Here is a 12185-nt window from a genome sequence, read left to right as displayed (position 1 = left end):
TTTGCTCCAAAATTTTAACAGAAATGTAAGATGAAAAAGATTATTGTGTCCTATCTTTACAAGACAGAAGCAGACAATTAAAGTACACGGAACTGAACTAATAGGTACTCAAGGGGGAATCAAACATATTTTGATAGTTTCTGATCCACAAAATGGATACTGAGGATCTATAAAGAACGAGAACATTACAGATAAGAAAATACCTTGTTTGCATTAGCTGTATTCCTCTCTCACTGACTATTAGAAGCCACAGGTCTGAAATAGTGTTTCTCCTGTAAGGGTTTGTAGGGATTTGTGTTGCAGTAATGATGCCTGATGTATTGCTATCAGCCTTTAGATTTTAATGGAGAACTTCTAGAGGTGTAGCGTGCTACTCAAGGCTTCGCCGATGCCTTTAGTGGGATAGGGTGACTATTTTCATTCTTAGACTACCAAAATAACAGAAGCCTTCTGGTTAGGTTTGCAGTATTTTTATTCAGCTTAGAGACACAGTGAGGAGACAGGGAAGGTGTAGAAATGGGAGGGCAGGAAAGTAGCATGACAGCATAATGCTCCACAATGCCCGCTTTTCCACTTATATAGGGTACCTACACTCCTCTTATCCATCCTTAACAGCTGTGCCTCGGTAGCATTAGCTTATGCTGGAGAAGGATGACTGAGATCTGCGTCGTTTCCATCAGGATCAGGGAGATTGAATCATTATATAGTAGGGCTTCCCCATCGGCAGTGGCCCCCTGTGCCCTGAGTGTAACGAGAAACCCTGTGGGCAAATCTGTCTTCATTCTTTGTAACGGACTTGCTCACAAATCAAAGCTTCACCAAGATCCTTGGAACTGAATTATTCATTCAGCCCTGACTTGGGTATTAATATTAACATCCCTATTAATGACTAAAGGATTTTTTTCTTAGGGTATGTGGAGTAGATTTTGAAAAAAAACCTGAGTAAATGCCCAGGGTAAGGCCAGTTTATGAGGCAATTTCCTTCTCTTTCCAGTGAGTGTAACAGTAATCGGGACTCGGTGCTGTCCTACACCAGCGTACGGAGCAACAGCTCTTACCTCGGCAGCGATGAGATGGGATCGGGTGAGTGTGTGCCGGAGGAATATATAAGAGGCTGTCCAGTATCAGAGACCACATAAGGCCGTGCATCCGTGTGGCTCTGCTGGTTGTGATTTCTTGGATGTGCTGCTGGAAAAATGGTTTTGTAAAAGCACCAAACTAAATCCCACGATAATGAAAGAGCGAGAGGTCTGTCATTTTCTCAGTGTACCACTGAAATCAAGGGGTGTGGTGGAGAAAATAAGCTAGAGGCCCTTTGCAAACAGGTTACTTGCACGTCCTGAAGGTCACAATGATTATGGTCTATGGACCAGAGCTGTTTCGCTGCTCTGTTACTGGAACAGAACGGCCACAGTGACGACTACTATTCTTTACAGTTAAACTCTTGTCACAAGGGATTTCCCCCCTTCTTTGGTCTGGCTGTAACCACATCACAAAAATGCGAGAAGTCTGAAGCCGTTACATGATTTATAGAAACCATCTGTCGTTCTTTTAATTAGGTGACGAGCTTCCCAATGACATGAGGATTCCTTCAGACAAACAGGACAAGCTGCATGGTTGTCTTGAACATCTTTTTAACCAGGTACATGTGCTAGCTATTAGCTATCTGAGACCCACGCACCAAGTGTTGGAGGAAACCAATCTGTCAAGGATGTGGAATGAGATATGGAGAACTGTGTATGGGAGAGTTTGAGGAAGCAGTTTTATCTCAACCAACCTTCAGGTCACCTTGTGATTGAGACAGGGTTGTTCTGCAGTTTCAGAGTCATCACAAAAAGTTTGGGAAAAATCACAAAAAAGCAATTTTTTGTTCTAATAAGAATGACCAAAATGGGTCTCATGTATGGAACTCTGGAAAAGAATGTAACCAAGGCACGTCTTTATGGAATTTATACATTGAATTATATTGTTTAACCCCTTTACTCTTTTCTATCCCCCTTAGTCTCCCAGCACTAGACCATTACTCTTCTGCGCATGTTGCCTAACCCATATGTAGGATCAGGCAGGTGGGAAGAGTTGGATAGTTTAATTTTATTTGCTATGGGTAAGATTCCATTAAGATTAGCAGATATGGACAATAGTGTGGAAGCATCCAGCTCAGTTATTCTAAGTTAGTTAAAAAAAATACAGCAAATGTTATTGCTTCAGCACTTTTCCATGAATGACCTGTGCAAAACGTCTTCTGTAAGTGGCACTGACCAACCAAAAATTCCTACTGCAGGTTGATGCTATCAATGCACTCCTCAAAGGACCAGTGATAACAAAGGCCTTTGAAGAAACCAGGCACTTTCCAATGGATCATGGTTTGCAAGGTAAACAAAACAGGGTTGGTTATACTGATTATAGTAATTTCCCAGGACACAGAGAAATCTTATCTTTCTGGGACAGAAGTTCAGACATCAGCATGTGCAAGCGGCAAATCAGCACACATAATTTACTTGCACAGTTACCAAAACTTTATATGTAGTTATAATAATGGGACTAATTTAGTCCATACTTTAGTGAGTTAGATGTCACAATAATGGGACACAAACATGGGTGACCATTGGTGTGGTTTACTGTTCACTGATCATTTTCACATTGGGCACAGTGCAGCACTTCCCTGCAACATGCTTCTGAATGGCCCAGAGATTTTGTTAAGTGCCCCAACTCCTCTGTATGATGCAGTACAGAGGTATACATCTTAGAAGACATGAAACAGGGATGGGTCAGACTCACAGGAAAGGGGCATTCTGCTAAGCTGATACAGTCTCAGCTACTGGAGCCAGAAGTGGTACCAACAAGGCCTGCATGAGCCTGCTTAAGGAATTACTCTGCTTCTTTCAAGGGATGGGTAGTTGCCAGCATAAACTCATCCTCAAATGACAAATGCTCATTTAGACACCCGAGTAACTGGATTTCATGGTGAGCAAGCAAACAATACTGTGTTTCTTGTCCTAAAAGAGGAAGATGGGACTTTGGTCTTGGGGGTTTAGGGCCCTGGATGCAGTTTCTTCCCTTCTGAGATAGAACTTTATTATTTCCTGAACTTTTGCTGTCCTTCCTTCCCCTCTTGAAACTTGAAAACTTTTATTATCTTTTCTGCACTTCAAGTGCTGCGGTCTCATTTGGTTTTGCTTTTCCTCCCAAAAAACATCAGCCATATTAGAAGCAGCACATGTCACTTTTACAGAGACAACAGATGTTTTTTGTGAAGGCTTCAGAAGCGTTTGGAAAAGCTGTGTTCATGTTACACTTAACAAATGTAGAAACATGTTTGGCCTTGCACACACTCTTTGAATGCAGTGAGGAAAAGGCAGCCACCCTGCATAATTTTTCTTATAGTATTAAGTTTGTTTGTTTAATTCAAAACACACTCATCTCTTACAAAGACACTCACAGTACAGACAGTGCTAATACACTGCTACACAGTAGTATTCGGCTACTGTGCAGTAGTGTCACCTAAAAGACGTTCTCCAGCACTACTGCGCAGTAACTGTGGTCACTGTGCATTTATTTAGCACTTGCTAATACAAGTGCTAAACAAATGCACAGTAATGACTGTACAGTAGTGCCCAATGTAGTCTACACTGCCATGGTGCACCACCAATGTATGTATGTATGCATGTAGACATGCCATATATGTATGTGTGCATGAATGACACATGCCCCCAGAGGCTGGGGGGGCAGTGGCGGCGGCGAGTGGGGAGCTCCTGCAGATGGCTATGGCAGTGGTATAGGGGGTGGCTAGGAGGGTGGCAATTGCCAACCAATGGTCAGTAACCACCCGCAGACACTGTCGGTGGTGAGCGTGGGGAGGATGGCGAGCAGCGACTGCCTGCAGATGCCATTGGCAGCGCTTCTGTCAGGGGGTGCACCGCCAATCTGTGGGGTGCACGTGCACCTACGCATTGCCAATGTATGCTTGTGGCCATATGTTTTATCAGTAAGTTCAGGCAGTTTTGCTAAATTGAATAACTGCATCACGAGCAACAGAACTCATCCTCTTCAGTTAAGTTAGGCTTCTATCTGGCAAACTAGCTCGTAACTTCCATGAAGCTGCAAGGGATTGTGACAGTCAGCATTACAGTGTTGGTCTACTACCATCCAGAAGAGGACATAAGGGGCACAGATGTATCTGGCTGCCCATTATAATAAACAGAGATTACAAAAAGGAACGGTGCCCTTTCACTGCAACTTTGGTTCTCAAGATACAATTGTAACATACTGCAGAAGGAATTTAGCACACAGTTCCCGTGTATTGTGCATATGAACTGTGTGCATACCTCTTGGACCACGGTACTTCGCATATAATCAGCTGGGACTGCTTGTTATATGGCTATAGGAATTAGTCATTTACCTCCCTCGCTGGTGGGTGTTATATATTATATTTGTATTCAGTTGATTGAACCTGTATGCAGGTAACATAGCTAATGTGCAACTCTGAGCTTTGTAGCACTTTCCGCTGCTGGACCTAGACTCTATTTTGTTACAGAGTTTAAACAGAAGGAAGAAACAACAATGAAGTGTCGGAATAATATCCAAGTCAGCATCCAAGAAGATCCCTGGAACCTTCCACAGTGCATCAAGAACCTTGTTGAAACGATACAAAAACATGTGGAAGGTCTGTGAAATGGGAGAATGGGCGGGGAGAGAAACTGGACCCTCAGTTTCAGGGTTAAAAGGGTAAACCTCCTTTTGTCACATAAGTCTAATGAGGTTATTTGAAAAATCACCTCTTGGTTACTGGGACTTGAGAGGGGAGTGAAGCGAGCAGGTGGTTGGTAGGTTCTGTAGTGGGATCAGTGATGATATTTTGCAGCACCGCTGCTTTGGAGTGCATGATCACAAGGAAATTTTCTGTCTCTTGTACTCTGCTTGGTTAGTCTGTCTGGACAGAAAGTTGTCAGGCCGATCAGCTTGCCTTGGTCCTCTTTAAAAACATTTAAAGCAAATGAAAATGAGGGAGAGGCAGAACCTGAAATGAATGGAGTGAAGGTGATGGATTTAATTAGCTGTTGTAATATCTGAACCATTGCGACCGTTGCTTCAGACTAAAACACTGGTAGAATTGAAATAGGCTGATTGAGTCTGAACAGATCTAACTCTCAAATTAAAGGCCCTGGTCAGAGGTCATTTTCATAAGTACTCTTCCACATGCACACATTTTTCCCCAGTAATTCCTGGTAGCATTGATGATGTAGCATTTAACCTATTACAGGGCTTGATTTATGCTTCACTTCCTGTTGTATCAAACATGTGTGCGACTGCAGATTATGGTCTGTGCTAAACAGAAATGGGGTGCTGTTAGTTGGGTGCAAATCATATTGTTTTTATTTGGGCTTGGTATTGTATTTATTTGGGCTTTTCTTGTCTTTACTTTTCTAGATGGGAAGAATCAACTGCTTCTGGCCTTGCTAAAATGCACAGGTAAGGGCCTTTGATTTAGTGCATTGTGCAAAATGTTGTCAGCATTACTGATGTCCTGAGCTGGCAGGTCTGCACCCACACATGCATTTGAGTTTTTCCATCACCCAGCTATTGTCATCTTCGCATATCAAGTGTAGCTGGCTTGCTGATGACATTGTGTCGTCTCTTGAACTCGTTCTGGGCAGCCCTTTATATCTTAATAATGTCATAGCTCAGTTTTGGTTTGACTTTACATAGGTCACTGTGGTGCCACCTGCTCAGTTGTTAATGTCATTTGAGCACCGTTTCTTTTGTCCTTTCATCATCTTCCCCCTTCGTAAGCCTCAGTCCAGGTGACCTCTGCTGCTTCCTAATGTGGTGGGGAGAGGCAGCAAAATGAGAAGCTATTGCAGAGTTTACTTTCAAATTTGCTATGCTTTCTCAACAGCCTGAGCAGACCTTGAGTAAGGGGTTTGCTCTGTTTTTTAGGGTGCGCTTTGCTTTTTAACCAACTCACATAAATCTCTACAGTGCAAACAACAGCCACATGGGCTTATCATTGAAGCCAATGAGCAAAGGGGAACAGTGTTATTTCAGGAAAACAGGAAAAGACCCTAAATTTGAAGCTAGAATCTAGGTACATTACAGGCCTAGTCTCTGTGTTAGCCAAAAAAAAAGCAAGCGATTGACATTTTCAGGTGACTGACTTCCCATTTTACTTGTGCAGTTACTTGGTTTCTACATTTAAGCATACATTTGGTTTATCTGGGTCTGTTGAAGATGTATTAAGTAAAAAATAACAAGCTGAAACATTTGCTTATGATTATTTTTAAAGGAAGTTTTAGGCTGATAATTTGGGCCTTGATTCTGAGCTCCATAGACTGAAGGTGGGAAACAGAGGTGGCTTTACACTACTTTCCCATGTCCCAGAGTCATGTTTTAGTTCACGTTAATTTAAACTAGCCCATGTTGTTAGGTGGAGCACCCACAAAATCTGTTTTTGTGAACCCCGATTCCTTAGATCTCTGACTATACCCCTCTTCAACAGCATTTTCAAACCCCCGTATGAGGAGGAGCAGGTGGCAACACTGGCTATATTGGCCTTACTTCACTGAAGGGTTCTCTTGCCTTTAGAATAACTTTAAACTTTTTTTGCTTCACCATCAGTAGTGGAAGGAGGATTTGCCTTGGACTACAGATACAGCCCTGAGTCTTCTCTGTCTTAGTTCCTTTCCTGCTTCATTATAAAAATCATCAGTAACTTCAAAGCCTCTGTGTGAAATACTTGGCTGCTCTCTCCAAAAAAACACTCCTGGGGGAACAAGAGAAGCCCTAGTGAATACTAGAGAAACCAGGGAGTGGCTGAAAATAGCTCTTCATTTATTCATGTGCCACTCTTTGCTACAATCCCCTTAAGCATGACAGGATTTATTTAGCCAGTGGATGACTCACGGGCAGGCTGAGTGGAAGCAGAGAGTTAACACTGCTGAGATTCGCCCAGGGAAATGTGAACTACATGATACCATTTAATGCCCTGAGCAAAGAGGAAGGTTTAAAGGCAGATGGGTTAGAGCAGTGGAATCACTAAAGGCCAAGGATGGAAGTAGAGATGCCACCTCCTCTTCTTCAGCCCTGTTTTGAGGAAAATCATTAAAGTAAGGGGGGACAAGAGAGTGCAGGGACTGGGGTGTTGATAGGGATTTAGGGGACAGGGAAGTCCTTAAGGCACACACGCACTCTGTGCCCCGTAGACAGCAGAAGGCGATTCTCCACCAAATCGGTGCCAGGTTACAGCACAAGCCAAATGTCAGACAGGGAGGTGGGCTCTTCCACAGTGGATGAAAGGCAAAATCTGCTTGACTTGGTTGCGCCTCTGTCCCTTCTCTCCTTGGCAGACACGGAGCTGCAGTTGCGACGAGATGCCATTTTCTGCCAGTCCCTCGTGGCTGCAATTTGCACTTTCTCCGAGCAGCTGCTGGCTGCTCTCAACTACAGATACAACAACAATGGGGAGTATGAGGAGAGCAGCAGGGATGCCAGCAAGAAGTGGCTGGAGCAGATAGCAGCCACTGGGGTTTTGCTCAACTACCAGTCCCTGCTGTCCCCCACAGTGGTAAGTGGCTGGGTTTCCTAGCTCTGCCCCTTTTGTCTTTGCCCGAGCCAACTATACTTCCCTCCCACCCACCACCTGGCCAGAGCTCCTTATTGTATCTACATGAGGAGCCATCCCCAACGCCTGCAAAGGGCCTGCTTTCATCTTGCTCCGAGTGTCCCATCCATCAGGCGCTGGCCCCACACCAGCACTAGACTGCTGGCCTGGCCAGGGGAGCACATTTTACTGCTGAAATTTAATGTGCAGAAAAGTCATAGAGCGGTACTATGTGTTGGTTTTAGTAGCTGGAGTAACGCTGCTCGATTACCGTGGACTTCACTAGTAATGTGGGAGGGTTGCCCTCTGCTGGTTGCTGGTCAGAAGATACATTTCAAGAAGCAGCCAGAAGTGGTTCTCACCTGTTTCAGCAGCTAAGGGTGAAGTATAGATATGAGCCTTTCTGTATTTGCTGAAAGCAGTCACAAAACTGGGTTTGGTGCAGGGAGTGGCATCAAAAGCTTTTTCACCTGCCCTAACCATGCGTTTCAAGCCTGACCTGGCAGCACCTCACTGAAGGAGCAGGTCTTATAAAATCCACTTGCCTACTATGAGTAGGAAACTCTCAGGCAAAGGCCATCAACTGATACCACCAACCAAGCTAAACTAATAATTATAAATTGAAAAGCAATGTAAAACTGGGGGCAGAAATTGGGTCTAACAAGTGGGAGCTGTGGAGTAAGCCTGCTTCCAAAGTCAGGTGTAGGATACAGTTCAGGTCTCCAGGACCTATTCAATCCTTAGCTCTTTACTGAGGCTGCAGGAGCGAGACTGGTATTTCTGGGGCTTCTAGGAGCTGAACCCCTCTCCACTGAGATTGGGGTGGAAGCAACCAAAGCAGACTTCATGCTGTTGTCAGGTGAAAACGGCCTTCTGTCACTTCCACCTAGCCCGGCTTCGCAATTCATCCTCCGTCCCTCGAACCATCCCGTCTTCATGCCTCTAATGTCTGTATTTCTCTGCTTCATAGATAGAAATAAATAAGCCCTTTCTCCTCTCTGCAGAAAGAGGAGCGCACAATGCTGGAAGACATCCAGGTGACCCTGTCAGAGCTGGACAAGGTTGCCTTTTATTTCAAGCAGCTGGATGAAAGCCTTGTAGCAAGTGAGACTTTTAAGTTGCTATGAAGCTCTTCTTTTTTACTTACATTTCTGGTTAGTTTCCAGCCTAGTTTTAAGTCTCTGAGAAGTGCTCAGTCCTGGGATCTGCTGAATGCCTTCTATGATGAGCTGCATTTTCTTAACTTGCATTGAATGTAATGAGAGCTGAGACCTCACCCCAATGTGTCACTCAGATTTCTTCTTTTCTGGAGCAGAAGGGAAAGGCATGTTGCTGGTGACCTTATTTTCACAGCCATGACCCTTGCCTGCTGCTGGGCCTTATACTGCATGTATGCAAGAGAAACTGAGAGCAGACAGCTAGATAAGCATTTCTTGTCAAATACTGTCTGGTTAAGCATCCAGTTATAGAGACCTTGTGGACTCTATAACTGCAGGTTTAAATCAAACCAGCATCTGCTTAGTTTTTTTTTTTAATCCCTCCAAAGGTGCATATTAAGCACCATAATTTCTGTGCATAATTAGTTAAATAAGACCTGAAAAACCAAAGCGGTTTCAAAGATCCTATGGCAGTTTCCATGACAGTATTGAAAGTGATTTACCTCTGAGGCCAAGATATTCCCCTTTTGTTCCAATGTTCGGCCTGCCTTCTTTATGTGATTACCCCCTCCCCCAAGGACTTTCATATATTTAGCTGGAAGGTGCATGCAATGTGGGAAGCACCTTGATGAAGCCTGTAACTCCTGTTACACTTTAGTCACTAATCACAATAGGACCCAGGCAAATATTTGATGGTGATTCGAAGCGTTTCCCACCTCTACTCATCCAACACTGGCTGTCATGGAACATGTTGATTTAAATGATAAATCTGTGTTTATTACAATAATGTCTAGGAAGCAAACAAGAATAGGACCCCATTGTGCTAAGGGCTGTGCAAGTACAGAATAGCAGATTATCCCAAAATAGCTTCATCTGAGAACCGTTACAAAGAGTTTACAATCTAATAGGCGAGGCAGACACACCAGAGGAAAAGAATAATCAGTGCTGATAAATATCACATCAGTCATTTCTAACCGTATTTTGCTTGTTTCTCTTAAAAACCAGTAATTTCCGTGCCATTTTTCTCATGTTCCATGGTGAAATGCTCTTAAATGGTACACTGAGGTATTGTTCTTGTTTTGGTAACACAGCAACCATCCCATCTTTGTTTCTCCAGATACTCACATCTTCTACCACATTGAAGGAAGTCGGCAGGCTTTGAAGGTTATCTTGTACCTTGACAGCTACTACTTCTCCAAACTGCCTTCCCGGTTCCAGAATGGGGCAAGCTTGAAGCTACATGCAGTGCTCTTTACAAGAGGTGCCTGTGAGACTCCTTATAAAGACAAATGTGATGGCAGATATAACTAGTTACTCGATATCCGGGGGTTTATTGAATGACCCTCTAGGAATGACCCTAGAGTTGTCACTGTAGCAAAACTGACAACATAAAGAAGTTAGGGTTAGAAATTGTCATGCTGAGGAGAAACCACTCTAACATATTTGGGGAATTCATAGGATATAGTGATTAACATGAGCCATGCAGAGGAACCTGATTATTCCCCACAGCTGCCTGATGTTAATTCTCGTGAGGCTCAGTGAAACTCCAGGTCACTGTCAGATGGGATGCTGGATTAAAGAGACCTGTCTAATCTAGCATGGAAATTCCCATATTCCTAGGCCACAGACCAAGAGTGCTAAAGCAGCATGTGTGCACATACTGCTATGTTGGTTCATAGAGTCTGGGCTGTAAGTGAAGGGACCTCTACAGGACTCGCAGTCCCGCATTGTAGCATCTAGTCTAGGAGAGTTACTACTAGGATATTACAGTGATCCAGTACTATAGGAGCCCTGACCTTTTAGAATAGCAAAATGGTTCATTAAAAGACACACCTTTCACTGGGCATACAAGCATTTAGTTTTGCTTTATACAAGCTTGGTATCTAATGTGAATTGACAGCCATGTCCTGAAAGAAGGATACGAAAGACAAATAGCCAAATAGAAAAACAAAACAAAAACGCTAAAAAATGGGAAAAAAAAAACCCTTTATTTTTGCAGCTCTTGAAAGCCTGGAGAGCCATTTACAACTAGGAGGCTTGTCTGTAGAAGAACTTCAGCAGCAGGTTAATGGCACCTCACTTGAAAAAGTGCAACAGTACTACCGTAAACTCAGGTATCTCATGTTCCCTTCCCAGGAAAAACACTAAAAGGGTGCTGCTTACTAAGAACATTTAAACTGCATAGGTTACATTTTTCTTTGCCGGTATTTCCACATCTAGTACACAGTGGGCACGTCTACACGAGATATTTACTGTGCGATACAGCTGTGCAGTAAATGTCTCAGTGTCTATACGTGTGCCCCTATTAGGCTAAAGTAAACTAATTTACTCTGAAGTAGAACAGTATTTGTATATTTGTATTTACAAGTACTAACCTGCTGTGGAGTAAATTGATTTACTCAAGCCTAATAGGGGTGCATGTGTAGATATTTACTGTGCAGCTAATTAGTCTAATTTTTTACTCTGCAGCAGGATAGTACTTGTAAATATAAGTACTTGCAAATACAAGTAAAAAAACTCCACAGCTGTGTACATGTAGACACACTGGAGGGGCTGGCTGGGGCATGAGGGTGCTTCACTGCAGATGCTGCCTGCCAGCTAGCCCTGTGCTGAAGCACCCTCATGCCCTAGCCAGCCTCTCTGCAGCATGCAGAGCTGGGAGGAGCAGCCTTAGGCTGGCAGACTGATCCCCAGGGCTCCCTGCCAGCTGGAGCTCTTCCACCCTGGCTCAATGTGCTGGGTGCACATGCAGATGTCTACCTGGCAGATGCATGTACAGATGCATGCTTGGCAGTAATTAGCTCCAGAGCAATAAACTCCAGAGCTTATTGCTGTGCATTAATAGGCACGTGCAGACACGTCCAGGGAGTCTTTGGAGTAAAGGAGATTTTTGGCAAAAGAGATATTCCTTTTTTTGTTTTATATATTTTTTCTTCTTAGAAATGAAGTGGGAGGGGGTTTCATTTTTGGTTGGAAACCCGTTAAATTATTTGGTGGGGGGGAGAGGAAGGCTTAAAGTCCTTCTGGATTACTGGACTGTGCCAGAAGCAATTTCCATCTAATTGGAGTTCAGATTTTTGACTGGAGATAAAATGTTGTGTTTAAACTCAGTTGCTATAAAAACAAATAATTCAGGGCCTCAATAAGAAACATCATTTTTATTGACAGCAGTTCTCTTTCCAAGACAATCAGAGATGGCATGTAGTATGTAGTAGGTAGTGATGCATGTATGTGTGCCTGAAATGAGATAATCCAATTCTTAATGTCTAACTGCAGGACATTTTACCTTGAGAGATCCAATCTGCCCACTGATTCCAATACTACGGCAGTGAAAATTGACCAGGTATTATTCAGTTTTACTATTTATATGATAGGGTGGCCCAACCATTGACTGTGAATTTGTTATATAGGTACAGTACAACCCCCCCCGC

General features: G+C 43.4%; 1 protein-coding gene across 1 annotated transcript in view; it reads left to right on the top strand.

Annotated features, from left to right (window-relative positions):
• Positions 1–12185, top strand: part of PREX1 (phosphatidylinositol-3,4,5-trisphosphate dependent Rac exchange factor 1) — a 165563-nt gene that overhangs the window by 141420 nt on the left and 11958 nt on the right. Inside the window, exons 28-37 of the mRNA XM_019509731.1 lie at positions 995–1083; positions 1560–1642; positions 2282–2372; positions 4535–4663; positions 5428–5469; positions 7344–7561; positions 8602–8701; positions 9872–10015; positions 10754–10868; positions 12031–12097. Coding sequence (XP_019365276.1) covers positions 995–1083; positions 1560–1642; positions 2282–2372; positions 4535–4663; positions 5428–5469; positions 7344–7561; positions 8602–8701; positions 9872–10015; positions 10754–10868; positions 12031–12097 — 1078 coding nt within the window. The remainder of the gene's footprint in view (positions 1–994; positions 1084–1559; positions 1643–2281; positions 2373–4534; positions 4664–5427; positions 5470–7343; positions 7562–8601; positions 8702–9871; positions 10016–10753; positions 10869–12030; positions 12098–12185) is intronic.

The sequence above is a fragment of the Gavialis gangeticus genome, unplaced genomic scaffold, assembly GCF_001723915.1.
Source record: "Gavialis gangeticus isolate Ggan-Ray unplaced genomic scaffold, GavGan_comp1, whole genome shotgun sequence".
Taxonomy (NCBI): domain Eukaryota; kingdom Metazoa; phylum Chordata; order Crocodylia; family Gavialidae; genus Gavialis; species Gavialis gangeticus.
The sequence above is the reverse complement of the archived record's forward strand: the minus strand, read 5'-3'. Positions and strand labels throughout refer to the sequence as shown.